Source organism: Pristiophorus japonicus, chromosome 9 (assembly GCF_044704955.1).
Source record: "Pristiophorus japonicus isolate sPriJap1 chromosome 9, sPriJap1.hap1, whole genome shotgun sequence".
NCBI classification, from domain to species: domain Eukaryota; kingdom Metazoa; phylum Chordata; class Chondrichthyes; family Pristiophoridae; genus Pristiophorus; species Pristiophorus japonicus.
In genome coordinates this window covers 128442022-128465287 of record NC_091985.1, presented here as the reverse complement: position 1 = coordinate 128465287, position 23266 = coordinate 128442022, and the positions used below count along the sequence as shown (strand labels likewise).

The 23266-nt window shown below is 46.2% G+C and overlaps 1 protein-coding gene across 2 annotated transcripts in view; it reads left to right on the top strand.

Moving 5' to 3' along the window:
* sptlc3 (serine palmitoyltransferase, long chain base subunit 3) overlaps nucleotides 1-17758 on the top strand; it is a 156376-nt gene extending 138618 nt beyond the window's left edge. For both annotated transcript variants that reach the window (XM_070889842.1, XM_070889843.1), the window contains exons 7-12: nucleotides 1590-1695; nucleotides 4760-4979; nucleotides 9792-9918; nucleotides 11681-11816; nucleotides 12442-12571; nucleotides 15575-17758. In XM_070889842.1, coding sequence (XP_070745943.1) covers nucleotides 1590-1695; nucleotides 4760-4979; nucleotides 9792-9918; nucleotides 11681-11816; nucleotides 12442-12571; nucleotides 15575-15688 — 833 coding nt within the window. In that variant the 3' untranslated portion in view covers nucleotides 15689-17758. The remainder of the gene's footprint in view (nucleotides 1-1589; nucleotides 1696-4759; nucleotides 4980-9791; nucleotides 9919-11680; nucleotides 11817-12441; nucleotides 12572-15574) is intronic.
* Nucleotides 17759-23266: the final 5508 nt, after the last annotated feature.

The window sequence follows — 23266 nt, the reverse complement described above, 5'->3', positions numbered from 1 at the left end:
AAAGGAATGTAGCACTATCTAAATTTCTCCCACACTAATTGATAGGTAAAGCCTTGAATCTATCTGTAGTAAACTTTGAAACAAACAGCCGTTTCAAATTTCTACCCATGTAGCAATCCCTCCTTATTCCAACAGCCTCGCATTTCATTTTCTTGAGCAGAAATGATTAAAACTGTAAATTCCCATCAGTGGACAGAGACTTAAACAATTAAAGATATATGATCTTCTTGTGTTTTGTAAGGAAGCCTCCTGGTTGCTTGGCAAGTAGAGTTGTGTAGTTTGTGTGGCTTTGTATTGCTGGGAGTCGGTGAACAGGAGAATTAGAGGTGTTGGTTGAATGTAATGAACTCTCCTCTGAGTCACAAGATTGTGTTCCAGACATAACTTAACATGTCATTCCAGTGCAATATTGAGGGAGTGCTGCATTGTCAGAGGTGCCATCTTTCAGATGACATGCTAAACCAAAGTCTAGTCTGTTCAACTGGTTGCCAAAAATACCACACATCCGCGCCATCATCAAGATCACCTATTTCCACCTCCGTAACATCACCCGACTCCGCCCCTGCCTCAGCTCATCTGCTGCTGAAACCCTCATCCATGCCTATGTTACCTCTAGCCTTGACTATTCCAACGCGCTCCTGGCCATCCTCCCATATTCCACCTTACATAAATTTGAGCTCATCCAAAACTCTGCTGCCCGTGTCCTAACTGGCACTAAGTCCTGTTCATCCATCATCGTCATCATCAGCATCATAGGCGATCCCTCGAACGAGGATGACTTGCTTCCACAAGTTCACAGATGTTTCACTGAAGGACCCGATATTCCAGTGCTGAACTCCAATTGAGGGGGTGGAAGATGCCTGAGCGTGGATTTTTTTTTAACGTCTGGTGACCGTTGCACATCAGCCACCACACGGACTTGACAGAGCTAGGCCTTTATCCAGTGGCGAGGGTTAACCAGGACACCCGGAGACCTACTCTGTTCACCCATCACCCCTGTGCTCACTGACTCCCAGTCCAGCAACGCCTCGGTTTTAAAATTCTCATCCTTGTTTTCAAATCCCTGCATGGCCTCGCTCCTTCCTATCTCTGTAATCTCCTCCAGCCTTACAAGCCGCCGAGATACCTGCGCTTCTCCAATTCTGGCCTCTTGCGCATCCCTGATTTTAAATGCTCCACTATTAGCGGCCGTGCCTTCAGCTGCCTAGGCCCTAATCTCGGGCATTCCCTCATTAAACCTCTTTGCCTCTCTCTCCTCCTTTTAAGATGCTCTTTAAAGCCTACCTCTTTCTGTCTTAATATCTCCTTCTGTAACTTGGTATCAAATTTTGTTTGATAACGCTTCTGTGAACCGCCTTAGGACGTTTAACTACGTTAAAGGTGCTATATAAATGCAAGTTGTTGTTGTGGAATGGTACTTGTCTAAAATGGCTGCTGTATTTGCCACCATAACAGTCATTCAAATGTAACTCGTTCTTGTAAAACCCTTTTTGAGATGTTCTGATAAGATGCTATATGAATGCAGTTTTTAAAAGATAGTGCCAACATTTCTGAGCAGGACCTTTCAGTTTCCATGTGTTTTTCCCCAGATATGCAGAGTCTGGAGAAACTGCTGCGAGATGCTGTGGTCAGCGGTCAGCCCCGAACCCGCAGGCCCTGGAAGAAAATCCTTATCCTGGTGGAAGGAATTTACAGGTGCAGCACAGTACTTGTTTTCAAATCTCTCCATGGTCTCCTCGCCCTTCCCTGCCTCTGTAACCTCCCAGATCTCGGCGCTCCTCCAATTCTGGCCCCTTGAGCATCCCCGATTTTAATCGCTCCACCATTGGCGGCCGTGTCTTTAGCTGTCGAGGCCCTACGCTCTGGAATTCCCTCCCTAAACCTCTCCGCATCTCTACCTCTCTCCGCCTTTAAAGACGCTGCTTAAAACTGACCACCTCGAACAAGCTTTTGGTCATCTGTCTGAATATCTCCTTATGTGGCTCGGTGGCGAATGATGTTTGTAATCGCCCTGTGAAGCGCCAAAGGATGCTTTACTGTGTGCTATATAAATGCAAGTTGTTGTTGAACTGTTCAGCCGCTTCAGCCTGCCATGCACCTGTATTGTTGGGTTGTTGGGTTCACAGTGCTGTAGATCCGTGCCCGCTGCATACCCACCTCTGCCGTGGTTCAGTCCCTGCAAACCCTGAGTTGTGTGCTGCTCAGTTGCATTTGCACAACCTCCCTCGCTTACACTGGAACTGCAAGCGTCTCTTCTGTTGCCAATGTGCTTTTGTTTTTTTTTTTATTTTGCAGGTAGGGCCGCAGGGTGTTTTGGTCCCCTGTGGCACAGCCTTTGAAGGACACAGTTCCCCATGGCATCACCGTCACCGGGCGAGAGTTACTGGCTGCAGCTGGTTATGGTGCGATACTGCCAGAAGCCAAAAGTGCCGCACTGCCGGATTTGCTGCTAAGCTGCAGCGGCCAGTGAGATCCCAGGTTCTATTCCCAATCTCTCTGAGTTGGCTCTGGCTTCTGAGTCAGAAAGTCGGGGCTTCAAGGCCCACTCTAGAGACTTGAGCACGAAAATCCAGGCTGACACTCCAGTGCAGCGCTGAGGGTGTGCTGCATGGTCAGAGATGCCGTCCTTCAGATGAGACATTAAACCAAGGCCCCGCCCCGTCTGCTCCCTCAGGTGGACGTATTTTGAAAAGGAGCAAGGGAGATATCCCCAATGTCTTGGCCAATATTAATCCCTCAATCAACATCAGTATCACATTTGCTGTATGTGGGAGCTTGCTGTACACAAATTGGCTGCCGTGTTACTGACTACACTGCAAAGAGAACTGTTGGATGCTGTCAGGTGGTGAAAGGCGTTATGGAAATGCAAGTTGTTCTTGTTTTGTTGGCAGCACTTCTCCCAGTACGTTGTTGGATTCCGTGTGCCCGTCTCTTCCTACCCACCCGAACCCCCACAGCAAGTCTCCTGCCAACATCAGAGACCTGGGGGCGGGTGGGGGAGGAGGTACAAAGTGACTCCGCCTCTAATTGCTTCGCCCTCCTCTGCTTAGGGTGCATCCCTGTGACTGGTCCGGTTAAGTGGAGGAATTTGGCACTTACGGCACACAAGTGTAAAGCCCCATTGCACTGCTCCAGCACATCACTGCGCTGCGTAACACACGAGATACCGAGCAAAGCATTTCAAGATGGACTGAGTGGATCTTATCATAGAATCATAACAACGCGAAAGGAGGCCATTCAGCCCATCGTGCCTGTGCCTGCTCTTTGAAAAGAGCTATCCAAGAAGTGCCTGCTCTCTCTCCATAGTCCCTTATGTCCCTTATTAGCTTTGGTTAACAAAAATCAATCTCGGATTTAAAATTAACAATTGACGCAGCATTAACTGCTGTTTGCGGAAGAGAGTTCCAAACTTCTACCACCCTTTGTGTGTAGAAATGTTTCCTAACTTCACTCATGAAAGGTCTGGTTGTAATCTTTAGACTGTGCCCCCTCTTCCTAGACACTCCTACCAGCGGAAATAATTTCTCTCGATCTACCCTATCAGTTCCCCTTAATATCTTGAAAACTTCGATCATATCACCCCTTAACAATTTGTGTAATATCTCCTCGTAACAACCCTTGGAGTCTAGGTATCATTTTGGTAAACCTACACTGCACTCCCTCTAAGGCCAATATATCCTTCCTAAGGTGTGGTGCCCAGAACTGCTCACAGTACTCCAGGTGTGGTCTGACCAGGGCTTTGTACAGTTACAGGATAACTTCTACCCCCTTGTATTCTAGTCCTCTAGATACATCAAAGCAAAGATCTATGGGCCCAAATTGCCCCATGAGTTGCACTGGGTTTTTTTGGTGTATCTTTTTAGTTGCAAATATGGCCATTTAATTTGCGTCAGTGTAAGTGAGTTAGTTAGGTTTTTTGTTAGGTCAGTTTTTTTTCCAAAAGGGGGCGTTCCCAGCCACTTGCACCATTTATGCCAATTTGGCCAGAAAAAAGTTGTACTAAACTAACTTAGGGCAGTGTATGTGTCCACTTTTGTCGGCACAGAAAGACCTTAGTTACAGTTAAGGAATCGGTGCAAATAACTTTATTTCAAGCACCACCAAGCACCAAACAAAGCACAAAAAGTAGTAAGCAATTAATTAACAAATAAAATAGACAGAACCCTGCACCTAAAGCACCAAAACCAAAGTAATAAGCAATCAATAAATAACAAATAAAAAAAATAGAAGGAACCCTGCACCTAAAACACCAAAATCAATCAGTAAATAACAAATAAAAGATAGAACTCCTACCTTAGGGAACGCAGCGGGCCGCCGATGAGGGAGCCCATTCGGCCAGGGCTAGGCAGGGCGTGCTCCGGCCCCTCCCACACAGCCTGCAGCGCGTGTTTGCCGAAACGGCCTGCCAGGAGTTACTGCACATGCGCACAGACTCTAGCGCGCATGTGCAGAGGTCCCAGCACTGTTTTCAGCGCTGGGGCCTGGCTCCGCCCCCCCCTCTTTGTTCTGTGCCATGTCAGCTCCAATGACAGCCCAAGAATCGGCCATGATCGCAAGGATTTTTTTTGGCGCTGCTTCTGATCTAAAATGTCGGCGGGGGGGGCTCGGAGGTGCGCCGGAAAAACCGGAGTGCCAAATTTGGGCCCGACGTCCTGAACTTGAACTCGCTCCTCAGGTTGGTTTCCAGGTGCTGGGGGGGCTTTTTTGCAAATTAATCACAATGCCTTACGTCGCTGCGTGTGCTTTGCTTTATTTGCAGCATGGAGGGCTCGATGGTACGCTTGCCAGAGATTGTAGCCTTGAAGAAAAAGTATAAAGCCTACATGTACCTGGATGAAGCTCACAGTATCGGAGCGGTGGGGCCAACGGGCCGAGGTGTGGTGGAGTACTTTGGGGTTGACCCCACTGACATTGACGTATTGATGGGCACCTTCACCAAAAGCTTTGGTGCGACCGGTGGATACATTGCAGGCAACAAGGTAGCGTTTGAAAACCCTCCTTTTCTCTCTCTCTGACCCGTCCTACTGTGTGGGAGGAGCTGCTGCTGCCGTCCAGCGATTATTTCGTCATGAAGAAGCCGGGTTGGTCAACCATTGACTAAGCAGAGCCTCATCGTACACGTAAAGGAACCTTTACTGTATTGGAAGGGGGGTGCGGAGGAGCTGACATGTCAGTGTAGGGGAGTGCACTGACCCCTGTATAAATCCTCCATCGTCGGAGTTCTCCCCTGTGTCCTGGCCAATAGTTATTCCTCAACCAACATCAGTCAGACCTATTATCTGGTCATTATCACTTTGCTGTTTGTGGCAGCTTGCTGTGCGCACATTGGCTGTCGCGTTTCCTACATGAATACAGTAGTGACTACACTCCAAAAAGGTAGCTGGTTGGCTGTAAAGTGCTTCGGGACGTCCTGGGGTCATGAATGGCGCTATAGAAATGCAAGTCTTTCTTTTATCATTGACTTTTCCTTCTCTCTCTTTTTCCTCAATAATCATATGTGCCGGGATTCAGGGGGCCCAGGGGTACCCTCTATACAACAGTAAATCCACTGTGCTGATGTAACATGAATCGGCTGAGGTCAGGAGCCAGGCTCCGGACTGAACCTTCAACAGGTTCGGAATGTGGATGGGTGTGACAATGTTCCTGCGTGAAATGCTGGAGTTGCCACCGGTGAATGTAGCAAAAGTGGTGGAGACCGTGTAATGGCTACTTGATGGGAGTCAGTTAAAGGTGCCACAATCTGTGAAAGGATTTGAGTTGTCCAACTTGCTGATAATTGAATCACCAAACGTGTTCAAAGGTGCGATTTTAGAGCGGCACTGTGATGGGCCTCAATTGGGGCAGAACCTTCAAAATGGTGGATAACTGATAGCAGTTTACAAATCTCCAGAAAGTACAGTGGGGGGGGTGGGGGTCACCTTCCTCAGAGATGCTATGGACATAATCTTCACCAAACTGATGTCCAGGGCTTTTTTAGTTTCCTCTTAAACATTCGGCCTCCGTTCAACTTGATGGCTGACCCCCTGACTCCAGTTCAACAGGTCTGCATTTCCTCGAGTTCTGTCTTCCCCTCCCCCTCCCTCCCCCCCCACCTCTCTCTCTCTCTCGTTCTCTCCCTCTCTCTCTCTCTCTCTCTCTCTTGCTCTCCCTCTCTCCTCCTCTCCCCCAGTCTTCCTCCTTATCAGTTCCCTCATCCAGTAAGCACTCACGCCTCTGAATCAGAAGGTTGTGGATTCAAGTCCCACTCCAGAGACATGAGTACAAAGTCCCGACTGACACTCCCAGTACAGTACTGAGGGAGTACTGACTATCGAAGGCACCATCTTTCGGCTGAGTAGTTAACCTGAGGCCCCGTTTGCCCCCTCGGATAGACATGAAAGATCCCGTGGCACTATGTGACGAAGAACAGGGTGGTTCTCCTTGGTGTCCTGGCCAATATTTATCCCTCAATCAGTATCACTTAAAAACATACCTCATTGGCTGAAAAGTGCTTTGGGAAGTCTTGAGGTGGTAAACGGTGCTATATAAATGTAAGTCTTCTTTGTTTATCCAATTCCTTGTTGATAGTTACTATTAAATCTGCTTCCACCAACCTCTCGGGCAGGATTCCAGATCACAACAACTCGCTGCATTTAAAAAAAAAAATCTTTCCTCGTGTCTCTGGTTCTTTTGCTAATCATCTTAAATCTGTGTCCTTCTGTTACCGATCCTTCTCCTTATTTACTCTATCAAAACCCTTCATGGTTTTGAACACCTCTATCAAATCTCCTCTTAGCCTTAATAGAAACAGAAAATACTGAAAATCTCAGCGGGTCAGGCAGCATCTGAGGAGAGAACATAAGAACATAAGAATTAGGAACAGGAGTAGGCCATCTAGCCCCTCGAGCCTGCTCCGCCATTCAACAAGATCATGGCTGATCTGGCCGTGGACTCAGTTCCACTTACCCGCCCGCTCCCCGTAACCCTTAATTCCCTTAATAGAAACTAGAGTTAACGTTTCAGGTCGATGACCCTTCATCAGGACCTTCTCTGCTCTGAGGAGAACAACTCCAACTTCTCCAGTCTCCACGTAACTGAAGTCCCTCATTCCTACTGAAGACTGAAGTCCCTCATTCCTGGTACCATTCTTGTAAATCTCTTCTGCAGCCACATTATCAAGGTACCCGGAGTGTGTTACAAAGTATTTACAGCACAGAAACAGCCCATTCAGCCCAACTGGTCTATGCCGGTGTTTATGCTCCACATGAGCCTCCTCTTCATCTAACCCCATCAACATATCCTTCTAATCTTTTCTCCCTCGTGAGTTTATCGAGCTTCCCCTTAGCTATTCACCTCAACCACTCCCTGTGGTAGTGAGTTCCACATTCTAACCACTCTCTGGGTAAAGAAGTTTCTCCTGAATTCCCGATTGGATTTATCAGTGACTATCTGATATTTACGGCCCCTAGTTCTGGTCTCATGTTGCTGGGAGATAATTGAGAATTGGCCTGTGTTTTTGCAGGGACAGGGGAGAATCACCCTGAGAGTTTTGTTTTAGCCTTTCCCCTGGCCCAATGTGTGTTGGCCGAGCCAGGGAATCTCTGCGTGATCCCACGTCCGACCTTCAGTCTGTACACCAGTCGGCACTGAGCCAAGCAAGGGACGGAACGATTGAGTGCAGCTTCATATCAACGTCAAAGCTTTTGTTTCTCAAGCGTTGTGTTTGTTTACTAAACACTTGGGACATAATGATACAGTTTGCATCAAAATTGTGTCACAGAAACACACATGTTTTCATGTGTCTGTTGAACTAACACAGTTCTCACACTGTCACTTGCCCACGCCATTGTTCTGGTGTAAATAAAGCACCTATGTTGGGAAGTCTTCCCTCTCCAAGCATAAAGCCAGCGTACCCTTAATAAGGACAGCTATTGTACCCCAGAAAATGCAAATGTATATTTTCTATTAACTTGGTATTGCTGCAGACTCCAAAATGACTCCATGGCCAATAGGTTTTTGAACGTACCAATTTTTATTAGGAAAATGGTAAGTTGCACAGTTGAAGGGGAATAGGAATAGACTGCCATATCTCAAGGCTGCAGTACCATCGAGTGCCTGCTGAAGGTGCTGGCGAGAGTGTGACTCGGCGAGTGATCGTGGCAGAGGTGTGGCAAATGTTTGGTGCGGAGGAGCAGCGAGAGATTGTGGCGGAGATGCGACAAATGTTTGTGGCGGAGGAGCGGTGAGAGATCGTGGCAGAAGTGCGGCAAATGGGGGCACGGGGCCCAGCAGAGCTGAGGGCCCAGGGGCAGTACAGGCCAGCCCACACTGCGATATGTGTGCGCACTAGGTCCGTGCAGAACAGGTCTCCAGTTGTCCTGGTTAACCCTTGCCACTGGATAAAGGCCGAGCTCTGTCAAGCCCCTGTGGTGGCTGATGTGCAACGTCACCGCACGTTAAAAAATCCACGCACAGGCATCTTCCACCCCTGGAGTTCAGGACTGGAATATCGGGTCCTTCATTGAAACATCTGCAAACTCATCCCTTTTGGTGTGGAAGCAAGTCATCCTCGTTCGAAGGACTGCCTATGATGATGCCTCACAACACTGATCAGCACTGCCCCTCACAGGAACTCAGTGGTACAGCAGTACTAGAGAAATTGGAATCCATCTGCCCTCTAGTGGTCACATTTCTATAAGTCTACAGACTCTACGCACTCACTTAAGAAATAGGAGTAGGTCCTACAGCCTTGCGCCTGCTCACTGTTGATGCTTGTAGGGGAGAATGGCGGGAAAACAAAAGTGATTACTGTATAAATGACTGTTGCTCCGCTTTATATTCCAGAATTTTTGCCAAGACCCATAATTATTCAAGCGGCACAAGATCAGTTCTCTTTGCTCTGAGTTCCTGATCTCGATCACGATGCTGCATGGAGATTCTAAGATCTCTCTGCGTGGGGAAGGGGAAATCAGACGGAGAGCCTTTATTAGTCTAGTCTTGCACACCACCTTTAATCTCGCATCTCTCCTGAGGTCATACTTTTCTTACCGTTCAAAATCATTTTCTTATTCCACCTGTCCATGTTAGTCATGCTTTCAGCAGATTCTGTATGGTGCAGTATATATACAGAATGATGCAGCACCGAAGGGGGCCATTCGGCCCATCGTACCTGTGCTGGCTCTTTGGTCGTGCTACCCAATTAATCCCACTGCACCTGTTCTTTTCCCCCATAGCCCTGTATTTTTTTTCCCTTCAAGTATTTAGCCGTGTGTGGGTGTGTTTATAATCCGTCTGTGTTATGTTACTGTCTGTGTTATGTGAGTTGAGAAGGAATTTCTTCTCCCAGAGGGTTGTGAATCTGTGGAATTCTCTGCCCAAGGAAGCAGTTGAGGCTAGCTCATTGAATGTATTCAAGTCACAGATAGATAGATTTTTAACCAATAAGGGAATTAAGGGTTACGGGGAGCGGGCGGGTAAGTGGAGCTGAGTCCACGGCCAGATCAACCATGATCTTGTTGAATGGTGGAGCAGGCTCAAGGGGCTAGATGGCCTACTCCTGTTCCTAATTCTTATGTTCTTATGTCTTAGTCCCACTGTAAGAAGGTGCCTTTATATGTATCTCAAGCACTTGAATGAGTGATATATTTTGAAAATTGCAACTTGCTTAAGGGGGAGAGCAAGAGATTAGTGGAGAATGTTCATTTCTGGTGGGTGGGCTTAAGTGCCAGCATTAGAACAGTTAACAGTTCAGTCCCGTTGCATCTTAGCAAACCTATTAGCCACTTTCTACAAAGCATTTGGTTCTCTTACAGGAGCTGGTGGACTATTTACGAGGATATTCCCACAGTGCTGTCTATGCTGCCTCAATGCCTCCACCGATAGCAGAACAAATTATCAGATCACTAAAGTGTATTATGGGACTTGATGGAACAACAATAGGTAAGTAACGGATAGACATTTTTTAAAAACTTACTAATGACATATTTTATAATGCTCTCCTTCCCCATCCTAGGCACAGTTTCCAAGGCTGGTTTCTGTTTTTTTTTAAATTCGTTTTGGGATGTGGGCGTCGCTGGCAAGGCCAGCATTTACAGGCTCACGTTTCGGCACGAGTTGCTCCTATTTTTTTTGAGCAACTAGTTTAGTATGGAGTATCTTAGGAATCGCAATTCTCGGCATTTAGTTTGCTCCAATTCTAGTTAGTTAAAATAGTTTCATTTTAGTACAGTTTTTTTTTCAAAAGGGGGCATTACCAGCCACTTACGCCTGTTTTGCAAGTTTAGGCAGCGAAAAGTTACTCCAAACTAGCTTAGAATGGAGTAAGTGTCGATTTTTGTACACTCAGAAAAACCTTGCCTACATTGTAGGAATTAGGCGCAGGGAGCAAGAGATGGATGGGGGGGAGGGAGGGAAGTTAGGGGATTTGACAAAGCATTAAACACTTCACTTTTACCAATAAAGAGCCATCATCAATAATAAATGATAAATAAATCAATAAATAAATTACATTTTCCTACCTCTCCATCGAAGCAGCGGCAGCAGGCACCGAGCTGCGATCTTTCGGCCGTTCGGCTAGAGGATAGGGGAGGCCTGATAAACACCGGGAGAGCCAGCCAGCACACACCTTTGAAAGTTTATTTTTACTCTTCCCTTTAAAGATGGCCGATTGCCAATGTTTGTGTGCCAGTGCGCATGCGCGCACGCTCGCTGTCGGCACTCAAACTGATGCTGGGCCCTAGCCCTGCCTCCCTGCCGGCAGTGCTTGGTCAGAACGCCCCCAGCAGCTCCTGCTGCGCCGCGCTGAGCTACAAACGGACCTACAGATATCGGATAATCGCGAGGCAAGTATTTGACGCTTTTTCAGTTCTAGAAATTAGGCGGACCTCTCCGAGGTGCGCCGTTCTACCAGGGATCCAAAACTTGGGCCCTATATGTTGACAATTCCAATGAAAAATCACAATGCTCCGAGAGTCGGAAAATATTTTGCACTCCAGAATCCATGTGGTAATTAGCCCTGGCTCAGTGGGTAACACTCTTGCCTTTGAGTCAGAAGGTTGTGGATTCAATTCCCACTCCAGGGCTATGTTCCGTTTAAGCTGCGCGACTGAGCAGCGCTCTAGACCTCCCGCGCAGCCGGCTAATCACTGGGAAAGCCACTCATGCGCGGTATTTTGAATGCCGCGCAGCCCCTTAAAGGGACTGCGCATCCAAAAAAAAATTAAAGGGAACGTTGCTCCAGGGACTTGAGCACAAAAATCTAGGCTGATCATCCACTGCAGTACTGAGGGAGTGCGGCACTGACGGAGGTGCCATCTTTTGGATGAGACTTTAAACCGAGGCCCCATCTGCCCCCTCAGGTGGATGTAATAGATCCTACTGCACTATTTCTAAGAAGAGCAGGGGAGCTATCCCCCGTGTCCTGGCCAATATTTATCTCTCAACCAACATCACTGAAACAGATTATCTGGTCATTAGCACATTGCTGTTTGTGAAGCTTGCTGTGCGCAAATTGGCTGCTGTGTTTCCTACATTACAATAGTGACTGCACTTCAAAAAAGCTTTAAAGTGCTTTCGGACATCTTGAGGTGGTGAAAGGTGCTATATAAATGCAAGTTCTTTATAAAAATGCAAATTGCGCGTGCGGGATTGCGTGGCGGAGGAGAGTACCATCTCTCCTTTACTTCCTTCTGCTTCTCCACAGGTATCGAGCGAGTGCGACAGCTGGGAGCAAACACCCGATATTTCAGACAGCGCTTGCGTGAGCTGGGTTTCATCACTTACGGCAACGATGATTCCCCTGTTGTCCCCCTGCTGTTGTACATGCCAGGCAAAGTGGGGTACGTTTTACTCTCTGCAGAACCTTGAGTACATTTTTATTTCCTGCGTTAATGCACTATATAAATGTAAATTGGCACCCAGTGCCTTTCCCGTTCTGTGCATCTTGCGCTGCCCCGTGTCCTAACTCGCATCAAGTCCCATCACCCCTGTGCTCACTGACCTACACTGGCTCCCAGTCCAGCAATGCCTCAACTTTAAAATTCTCATCCTTGTTTTCAAATCCCTCCATGGCCTGCTTGGCCCTCCCTATTTCTGTAACCTCCTCCAGCCAGACAACCAACCAAGATCTCTGCGTTCCTCCAATTCTGGCCTCTTGCACATCCCCGATTTTAATCGCTCCACCATTGGCAGCCGTGCCTTCAGTTGCCTGGGCCCTAAGCTCTGGAATTCCCTCCCTAAACCTCTACACCTCTCCTCCTTGCAGTCGCTCCTTAAGCTTTTGGTCATCTGCCCTAATATCTCCTTTATGTGGCTCGGTGTCCAGTTTTGTTTGAGAATGCTCCTGTGTAGTGCCTTAGGACGTTTTACTCGGTTAAAGGCGCTGTATAAATACCAGCTGTAGTTTCTCTCACCCCGGTATTGTTTCTCGAACAGCTGTGTTGTAACAAGATACTCTGCTTTCAGTGCATTTGCCCGGAGAATGCTGAAGAAGAACATCGGAGTGGTGGTGGTGGGATTTCCGGCCACTCCCATTGTTGAATCCCGGGCTCGCTTTTGTCTGTCTGCAGCACACACACGCCAGATGTTGGACACGGTGAGCATCTCCCGAGCACTCTGACTCACACACATATTGTTCTTGTACCAACGCTGAAACCTTGGTTCAAGCAACTCTTATTTTCCATTCACTTCTCATCAGCGGATCCACAATATTCGCAATTACCAACTCTATTAATACTGATCTCCCAGCTTACAGAGTCCAGCTAAAAAAACACTCTTTGGCAAATCACTTTGTGTTAACTTCATCTCAATAATGCTCATATACTTCTCACAGATGTTTGACCACTATTTGGGTATGCAAATGGGAAAAACTGTTTCAACGTTAAGGACATTAAATAGACAATACATTTTTACGGCCCTGTTTAATGGTAGCACAGAAGCAAAGGGAATTTTAATGGAGCCAATTCATTTATCGCAGGTTATTTCTCCCATTCCCAAGTTTTCTCCCCATTTCCCTCCTTTCTCAAAGGTTGCCCCCCGCCCCCCCCCTCCCGCTGCTCCCCCCCCTCCCGCTGCTCCCCGCGTCACCCCCCCCTCCCGCTGCTTCCCGCCTCACCCCCTCCCGCTGCTCCCCCCTCCCGCTGCTCCCCCCCCCGCTGCTCCCGCTGCTCCCCGCGTCACCCCCCCCCGCTGCTCCCCGCCTCCCCCCCCCCTCTCCCGCTGCTCCCTGCGTCGCCCTCCCCTCCCGCTGCTCCCCGCGTTCCCCCCCCCCCCCCCCCGTTGCTCCCCACGTCGGCCCCCTCCCGGGACGCCCCACGTCGCCCCCCCCCCCTTACTCCCTCCTGTTACTCCGCGAGTCGCCGCTTCCTGTTACGCGGGCAGGGAAATAGGCTGCTACAGGGTGTGGCAATGGAAGCCATGCTTTACCCTCACTCCTTCACTGCCTGAGATCAGACCGGGGATCGAAGCCCCGAACTTCCTGGCCAATATCGCTCAGTACCGCACCATACAGTGCCAGTGCCAGCTGGACCTCTTTGAAGCTAATTTGCCAGTTGCCATCCAGTTAGCCCAGAAACGCCCAACACTATTGGTATATCTTGCCTCCTTTTATCTGCCAAAGACCAACCCCACCCTACTTCTTTCACCCTGAGCCTAAAACGGTCAAGATTACCTCTCCACAGAACCGCAAGCGATATGGAACAAACTTCAAACACTGTCCATGTGGCTATATCCAACAGCATCTTCAGGATGTTGTACGTGAAAAGATGGTCAAGGCACTGCAGTGCCTCAAATGCTGTTAATAAAGGTCCATTTACTCTCTTTATTTACATGGTACCTTTATGCACACTCTTGAATGCACTAAAACCAAACTTTTTCTCCTACATTTTGATTAATCTCTGCGCTTCACCATTGATGGCCGTGTCTTCAGCTGCCTGGGCCCTAAGCTCTGGACTTCCCTCCCTAAACCTCTCCGCCTCTCTACCTCTCCCTCATCCTTTAAGGCATTATGTTTGATAATCGCTCCTGTGAAGAGCTTTGGGACGTTTTGCTACGTTAAAAGCGCGATATAAATGCAATTTGTTTGTGAAAGAGGCAACTGCCTTTTGGTTTGTGATCTTTGCAGCAAGTTCTTGCAAGAGGCTGGGCGCACAAGGCCTTACACGGCAAAACGTTGCTGGTACAGTAGCGAGGGGATGGGTGGCATCCCAGTGATTGACTGGAAGAGGAATAATTCTCAAGCATCGTGAAGCAAGCCTGGATATGGAGCCAGGAGACGGCAGTGTTGTGACATTTCAGGTCCTGAACTGGACCAGCATCCTTTTATGACTTCATTTTGATGGGACTGTAGGAACTAGGAGGAGATCATTCAGCCCTTCGAGCCTGTTCCTCCATTTAATGAGATCATGACCGATCTGTATCTTAACTCCATCAGCCCTCCTTGGCTCCATTATCCTTTTATATCACTTAACATTCTCCAGCCCTACAACTGTGGATGCTCGGTCATTGAGTATATTCAAGACAGAGATCGATAGATTTTTGGACATTAAGGAAATCAACGGATATGGCGATTGGGCAGGAAAGTGGAGTTGAGGTTGGAAATCAGCTGTGATCTTAATTGAATGTCGGAGCAGGCTCGAGGGGCCATACGGCCTGCTCCTGCTCCTTATGCCCTCCACGATCTCTGTGCTTCTTCAATTCTGGCCTCTTGCACATCCCCAATTTTAATGCTCCACCATTGGCGGCCGTGCCTTCCGCTGCCAAGGCCCTAAGCTCTGGAATTCCCTCCCTAAACCCCTCCGCCTCTCTACCTCTCTCCTTTAAGATGTTCTATAAAACCCACCTCTTTGACCGAGCTTTACAAATTCTCGTTATACCCTATCTTATCAATCTCGGTTTCAAAATTATTAATTGCCCCCTCGCCTCGACAGCCTTTTGCAGGGAGTGCTTTCCCGGTTTGGGAAAGCTTCTCTCTTTATTTTAGTACTTTGATTTCTATTTTCTGCCTGACATAACTCCAGTAGCTGAGAGCGTGGGCACACCACCTGCTTCTAGCCCATTGCCAATACACCCGACAGCTGTCCCCGGGCTGTGCCAGAGGCTGCCCAGAGATAACTTTTCCCTAAACCTTCCCTGGGTACATCGGTCAGAAAAAGGGGAGGGAAGGTCGTCGACCTATTTCGCCAGGTCTCTCCACCCCTGTTATATCGGATTCCCTGACGGATAGAGGTGGAGCTGTGGCTGGGCACAACCACAGCTAGCGTCCCATATAGCCAACCATCGCAGGCAACTCCCTATTTTATAAAACGGGAATCTTTTAACGAGAGGTGCATTTAAAGGGAAGTTGGATAAACACGAGGGAGAAAGGAATAGAAGGATATGCTGATAGGGTGGGAGGGTGCTCATGTGGAGTAAAAACACTGGCATAGATTAGTTGGGCAGAATGGCCTGTTTCTGTGCTGTAAAATTCAATATCATTTTGACACGACTGTATCAAATGTTAATGTTATCTGCTGTTGAATAACAGTTGCACAGTGGGCTAAGTAATTAAATGCTACTTAAAAAAAAATTAATATCCTAAAAAAACCTCGTTGCATTGCAGGTGTTGAACGTCCTTGACGAAATGGGTGACTACCTGCAGTTCAAGTATTCCAGGCGGTCTCCGTCCGCTCGGCCTGAGCTCTATGATGAATCCAGCTTTGAGCTGGAAGACTGAACTCCCTCCATAGTGTGGATTGTGAGCTACAGGCAGCGTGACAAACACGCGCCCCGCCCTCCTCCACCCTCCTCCATGCGTCCTGGCGATGGCAACAGCACACGGGCGCATGTCTCCTCTTTAAACCAGCGCGAATCGGAAAAATAAAAAAGGACCGAGAGGAGACTGCGGCGTCATCACGATCTTTCCTCGCGCGCAGAGAGAGAGAGAGAGAGAGAGAGAGCGAAGCGTGGAGTGACACACCGGTAACATACCGCTAATATGGTCTCGTACACATACTCTTGTGTAACGCTGTACAGCGCTGTGGGCAAGGGAAGGGGCGAGACCAACTGGAAAATCCCAGCCTCCTTCGCACTGCTGCAGCTGTTCTTTCTGCAGATGTTTGCTCAGTTGCCCATTTTGCCTTTTTGGAGTGTTTTTAAAAAAAACTTATTTAAAAAAAAAAAAAATTGTTGCTGTTACTCCAGGCAAGCATTTAAAATGTATATTTATCTTCATATGCAACTATTGCAATAAATATTCATTCAGGAATTAGCTAAAAGTTAAACTCAGGCATGTTTGGGTGGGGCTTTGTTGGATTTTGAATCACATACACTTGGATTTTCAGGCTGATAAAGCTGACCTGGATTTATTCATTACAGTGAACAGAATTAGATGCTTTGATGGGGGGGAAATGTTGCCAAAGATAAATTGCCTAATCATATGAAATTTTGTTGAAATGTTATGGGAAGAAAATTATACACGTAAATACAGAAATTATAATTTTATAAACCTTTTTCTGAGCTCCTTTTGAGAGTCGTTTAAAATATTGGAAAAAAAAAATGTTTGGTTGCGTATCCAGAATTTCGATGTTCCAACGGTGCAGTTTATGTGATTTTTAAATATGTGAAATTCTTTCTGCAAATAAGATTGTAATATTTAAAGAAAAAATGTTTTGAGGGGAACAAGAAAAGGTTAATTACTGCAGCTGTCTATACAAGGTTATGGCTTGTTTTTTAATTTCATTTTAATAACTTTTCATCGCCTCATTTTCAAATTTTTTTTAAACACTCTCTGGGTTTGTGTGTGATACCTTCCCACATCCGCGCTGTCCTCCTTCAACCACTGGAGGCTGCTGTAGCCCGGGCCACTGCTGCCTGCTTGACCACTGCTGCCCACCCGTGAATCCTTTTGGCGTAAGGGCTTAGCTGGGTAAAGACCGTAAGGCCCTCCTCTCTTCTCCGGGGAAACCGAATTCTCTGTATTCAGTCCGGGCCTGAATTCAGACCCAGCGAGAGCAGAGCCTTGTCAATTGGATCGCGTGGCCCACTGATTTCCAGTGTCATCCACAACGCACGGTTCTCGATCTGATCAGTACAGTGATCGTTATCGGTTAGGCCCTTTTGCACACTGACCCACCCAGCAATGAAGTAGCCCAATTATTAAGGGCAAGGGTTTTTAAAAAACCACACTGCCTGTTTGCTGTCTTTGTGTCTGCAGATATTTATTTTCAAAAGCTAGCCTTTGCTTAAAAATTTCGAACCATTTGTTTGTAACTGCAACGATCAATTTGATCCGCTATTAGACCCAGGCAGTAGCTCGATTCCTAACAACATACATGTGGTCCAGGCGGCTGCTTTATGGCCCCTTCGGAAAAAATGGAGGAATTTACAGAATTCAATCCCTGTTAAATATCCTGGAATTCAACAATAAAAACTCAAATTTGACTTGTACAGTAACTGTAAACCAGGGGCCCTAAATTAATGCGTACGTTCCATCGCCTTAAACCACACAGAATATGTTATCACAATGGATCCAAAGCATAGTTACCTTTTATCCCCAGTCTTGACATCATCTCGCAGAATGTCATTGACGTAACTCTCGCTCTTTATAATTTCACTTCTTTAAAAAGCCAGCGTGAAAATAAGGGAACCATTACTGTAATTGTAGATTCTTGAACAATTATTCGTCATTCCTTTTAAGTTCTCTAAGGAATCTGTTTTAACACCTCAATTCTGCAACATATGGCTCCGTTAACAGCATCAGCCAAGTCGGCATATGGTACAGTGAATAAACTGACTCTTGCTCGCAGACCTGGAGAGACTGTAGTGTTGTTTGCACTGAAGTCCTGTGTCACATGTGGAATGCCTCTTAACCTGTCACTGTTTGTACTTTCCTGAAGAATTTGCTCGCTGGTGTAAAAGCTGGGATCGGAATGGTGTCACTTCCACTGATCTGCACCCGAAGGCGCAAATTATGTTAAGTGTTTAACAGGTCTTTTATATCACAGGCCGAAGAACACCCGTCTCCCGAATTTACTTTTAAATGGTAACCCAAATCCCCTGTGGTCAGCCGTGGCTCAGAGGGCAGCACTCTCGCCTCTGAGTCAGAAGGTTGCGTGTTCAAGTCGCACTCCAGAGACTTGAGCAGAAAAATCCAGGCTGACGCTCCCAGTGCAGTGCTGAGGGAGTGCTGCACCTTCGGAGGTGCCGTCTTTCGGATGAGACATTAAATCAAGGCCCCTTCTGCTCTCTCAAGTGGACGTAAAAGATCCCATGACACTATTTCGAAGAGGAGCAGGGGAGTTATCCCCGGTGTCTTGGCCAATATTTATCTCTCCATCAACACCACTAAAAACAGATTGTTTGGTTGTTATCATATTGCTGTGTGTGGGAGCTCTCTGTGTGAAAATTGGCTGCTGCGTTTCCTACATTACAATAGTGACTACATTTCAAAAGTACTTCATTGGCTGTAAAAAGTTTTGAGACATCCTGTGATCGTGAAAGACACTATATAAATGAAAGTCTTTCTCTGTGAACCAGTGGAGAAAAACAAAGCATGTGCATTGAGTAGCCGTAACATAATTGCCCACTGTGCGTGCAAAGTAATCGCCTCAGGAGGTACTTAACTAATGATGTCACAGCAGACGGAGCATATACGGTCAGAGGCGTGATGTAATTGAGGGGGATGTGGTGCATTTTGACCAGGCAGCATTGTCTAACACCCAGGGGGCAGGGGGGGAAGTAGATCTTCTTTAGTTGCTGATCTAAATACAGCATTTTCTGGCCAAGAGAAGCCCACGTCTGCAGAAGGCCTGGGCTGCAGGAGTCGGAAAGCAAAACATACATATTAAGGCGGCTTGAGAATAGGCCTCGAGCCCATCCCATAATACAACACTTCCGAATTCTACAGCTGCTGCTGTGCAAGATTTAAAATAGTACCCAAGTGAAATGATTTTGAGAAGTCTCTGCCCAATTGCTAATGGGCATTAGCTGATGTAAAACTCCCCGCCCCCCAGTTCAGTTGTCAATCTTAGACACCATAAAAGAAAAAAAGCCTGATTTTATTTTTTCTCGAGGTTGAGGCTGTGACATGTTAACGTAACGGACAGGAGGTTGGCCTTGCAGCTAACTGCTTCTCCTTGGAGTGTTTGATGATCTCGAGGGCCCTAGAAGGGAAATTGCCCCATTCCCCAGTACCATCGTTCCTCATCGCGATGAGCGCAAAATGCAGCCTTGCAGGGGTGTGTGTTTCTGTATGGGAGGGCATTTTTAAGGGGAATTATCCAACATTAAAAAATGCTTGCCCAAACTATTCTCATTGAGGTTGCTAACCTGCGACTAATGATGTAAATCCCCCTTAAAAAATGCAGCATTTCCTCCCTTGGGTATGAAATTATCATGAATAGATTCACAGCCCAAACTGAAAAAAAGAGTTTGCTGCAAATCTTTATTTCCTGAAGTGTTGGTGAATTCTGAGCCAATTTTTAATTTGAATGCGCCTGTTTTATTTTAAATGGCATCGTCCACAAGAAGATATTGTCCATCTGTCCTTGCATGCACACTCACTGATTTGAGCATCTGTGACCCCAGCATCACATCTTGGGCAAACACGGCTATCTATGGTTGAAGTCCTAAAGGTAAGGTGTGTTTTTTAGTTATGTTTATATCCTCTACATTCTAATTGGGGCATGAGGAAAGGGTGTGGAGAGAAAGGAGTGGATTCTGCCTGTCCAAACTCTGATCATTCAATGGGCGAGGGATATATCCACCTGTTCTGTCACAACAGCTTCATCTGGGTTAAGGACAGCATGGCCTGAAAGTTCAAATGTCAGATGCTCCTTGGACCCACTTAAGAATCTTTTTTTTATTATTACTCATTCATGGGATATGGGTGTTGCTAGCAAGGCCAGCATTTATTGCCCATCCCTAAATGTCCTTGAGAAGGTGGTGGTGAACTGCCTTCTTGAACCGCTGCATCCGTGTGGTGAAGGTACTCCCACAGTGCTGTTGGGGAGGGAGTTCCAGGATTTTGACCCAGTGGTGCCCAGGTTCCGCTTGCACCAATGAGCAGGGATGAAACTACCTGCCGTTTGGATTTGCATTCGGAGGATTACATCTCAATTGATTGTGGGAGGGCAGTTTCTTTCCTTGCCGGGAGCAACATTAAAATTCACACATTGGATTCAGAGGGCCCGAGTTTTGTATTGTCTGAACCCAAAACCAAAAGTCTGAATTTATCTGAATGCTCATCGCTGGTTTAAACTTCTGTTTGTTTGTATACTCTTTGGTTCCCCCAATTTTATTGCATGGATTCAGATAATTGGCTGATCGTTCTACCAGCATTTAATGTTGGGTAAGTGGGTTTTACACGGTGCTGTATCCAATAAAGAGATTAGATGAGGTGTGCCTTTAAGCTCCATCTGCGCGCACTTTGAACCGAGAATTTCTAATTAGGTTTATAAGTGAATTTGCTCATCAATGGCAGAGCTTTCCTTGAATATGCCAACCTCTCTCTTGCTCCAAGATTCATTAATCAGTTGAGATAAACTCCATTGTGTGTCCTTAGCCTGCAATTCCATGGCACCTCCAGGGATTACAACATCATTGAAACTGGGGAAAAAATGTATCTGATTTTCATGTCTAACTATACTTGTTAAAAGAAGAGGTTTCCAAATGGATCATTTTGTGAATCCATCCTTAAAGCTCGGGATTGTAATTCAGTGCACAGAAATCTAATTGGAGCAGGGTGGGGAGACAGGATGCATTCCGGAGAGTTTAGTTATCATATTCAGTCTATTCAGGTACATGCCGTAAGAATAAACATGACAGAAAATTGATTTGACTCACAATTAAATGTTCAATGTAAATGAGGCTGATTGCTGTTTCTGAAAAGTAGAGAGATTAGTTAGGTGTGCCTTTCAGCTCCCATCTGCATGCACTGAGATACAGGAAATAGCACTACCTACACTTTGGGATCTCAAAATAAAGTCCCCGATTTTATTGTACGGATTCAGATAATTGGCTGATGGTTGTGCCAGTATTTGGCACTGGATCTATGGGTTGTACACTGTGCTGTGTGGTTTGTAAATTTGATTTATATATTACCTTTATGTGCAGGCTTTACGCTGTACTATAAAGTGCTGATGGTAAAAGGTTTGTATATATTTTGTATACTGATTTTGTTTTATATACATAATGTACAAAAAAAGTTTGTTTTTGTTTCCTTTTGTGACATCGGAACTTTTTTATAAATATAATGAAGACACTTGACTGGCATGTGGCATATCAATCTATGGAACAAATAAAACCTTTCGCATTCCCTTAACTCTGGCCTCTTTTCTGTCTCTGAACTATGTTAAATCTCTTGATAAAATTACTGCTATTAACTCGTGTGCATGGAGTCTCTTTAATGGGAACAATTAAAGTAATTGTGATGGGTTAAATTTTTCTGCTGTACGTTTAATTACAGAGTGAAGAGAATTGTGTCCTCACACACTGACGATTGCCCCATGACTTGTCTTCAAAAAAATATCTTCTGGTATATTGCCTCCATTAGAATAACCCTCCAGGGACTTTTTTTTAATACACATGTGTATATATATATATATATATTATTAAGATAGACAAATCTCCAGGACCTGATGGTTTCCATCCCTGGGCTATTAGAGGAAATAGATGCATAAATTACAGATGCATTACTCATAATTTTCCAAAGCGCTCTCAATTCAGGAATTGTGCCTTGCAGATTGGAAGATTATAAACACCCTCCCGTTATTTAAGAAGGGATGGAGGGAGAAACCAGGTAGCTACAGAGCTGTCAGTTTAACATCAATTGTAGGGAGGTTACTGGAATCTGTCATCGGAGACTGAGTGACTTGGACAAGTAATAGGCAATCAAAGAGAGTTGCCATGGATTTGTGACGGATAGGTCAAGTCTGACTAATCGTGTCGAATTTTTTGAGGAGGTCACGAGCCTGGTGGATAGGGGGAGTGTCTGGATGTTGTCTGTGTGAACTTCCTGAAGGCATTTGATGAGGTTTGGCACAGGAGGTTATTAGCAAAAATGACAGTGGATGGAATTGGAGGTAATCTTGTGACAATGGGCTGGTAATTGGTTGGGACAGAGAGTAGGGAGAAAGAATTTGTTCTCTGATTGGCAGGATGTGATGTGATAAATCCCCAGGGTGTTATACTAGGATCTCATCTTTGCACCATATATATTGACTCGGATAAGGAATAGAGAGTTGTATATCCAAGTTTGCAGATGACACTAAGGAGGTTGTATAGATGGGAGCAGGAAGTTAAAAGGGGGCATAGATCGACTAAGTGAGGGGGCACAACTATGTCGGATAGATTTCAATGTGGGGAAGTGGTGAGGTCATCCAATTTGGATCTGTGAAAGGAATCAGAATATTTTCTCTCCCTCAACCAACATCACTAACACAGTTTATCTGGTCTTCATTACATTGCTGTTTGTGGGAGTTTGCTGTGCGCAAATTGGCTGTTGCGTTTCCTACATTACAACAGTGACGACACTTCAAAAAATGTACTTCATTGGCTGTAAAGTGCTCTGGGACATCCTAAGGTCGTGAAAGGCTTTGTATAAATGCAAGTCTTTCTTTAATGGTGAGAGACTAGAAGCTGTGGAGAAACAAAGGGATTTAGGCCTTCATGAACAGAAATCACCAAAAGCTAGCGCACTGGTACAGACAGTAATTTAAAAAGACAAAGGGAATGTTGGCCTTTATTGCAAGGGAGTTGGAATTCAGAAGTGCAGAAATGATGTTTAAGTTGTACAGAGCCTTGCTCAGTTTTGGGCCCCGAACCTCGAAAGATATAAAAGCAAAATACTCGAATGCTGGAAATCTGGGGGGGTGGGGGAGGAACAGAAAATGTTGGAAATACTCCGTGGGACAGGCAGCCTCTGTGGAGAGAGAAACAGAGTTAACGTTTCAGGCTGATGCATCAGAACTGAAAAAAGTTAGCGATGTAACAGATTTTAAGCAAGGGGCAGGGAAAGTGGGTCGGGGAGGAAAGAACAAAAGGGAAGGCCTGTGATAGGGTGGAAGACAGGGATGATTAAATGGCAAACAGTATGATAGTACAAAGTAAAAGCAGATGGTAATGGGACAAGTAAAGAAACAAAGGTGTTGTCGACAGCACTATCAAGCACCACTTACTCACCAATAACCTGCTCACCGATGCTCAGTTTGGGTTCTGCCAGGACCACTTGGCTCCAGGTCTCATTGCAGCCTTGGTCCAAAAATGGCCAAAAGAGCTGAATTCCAGAGGTGAGGTGAGAGTGACTGCCCATGAC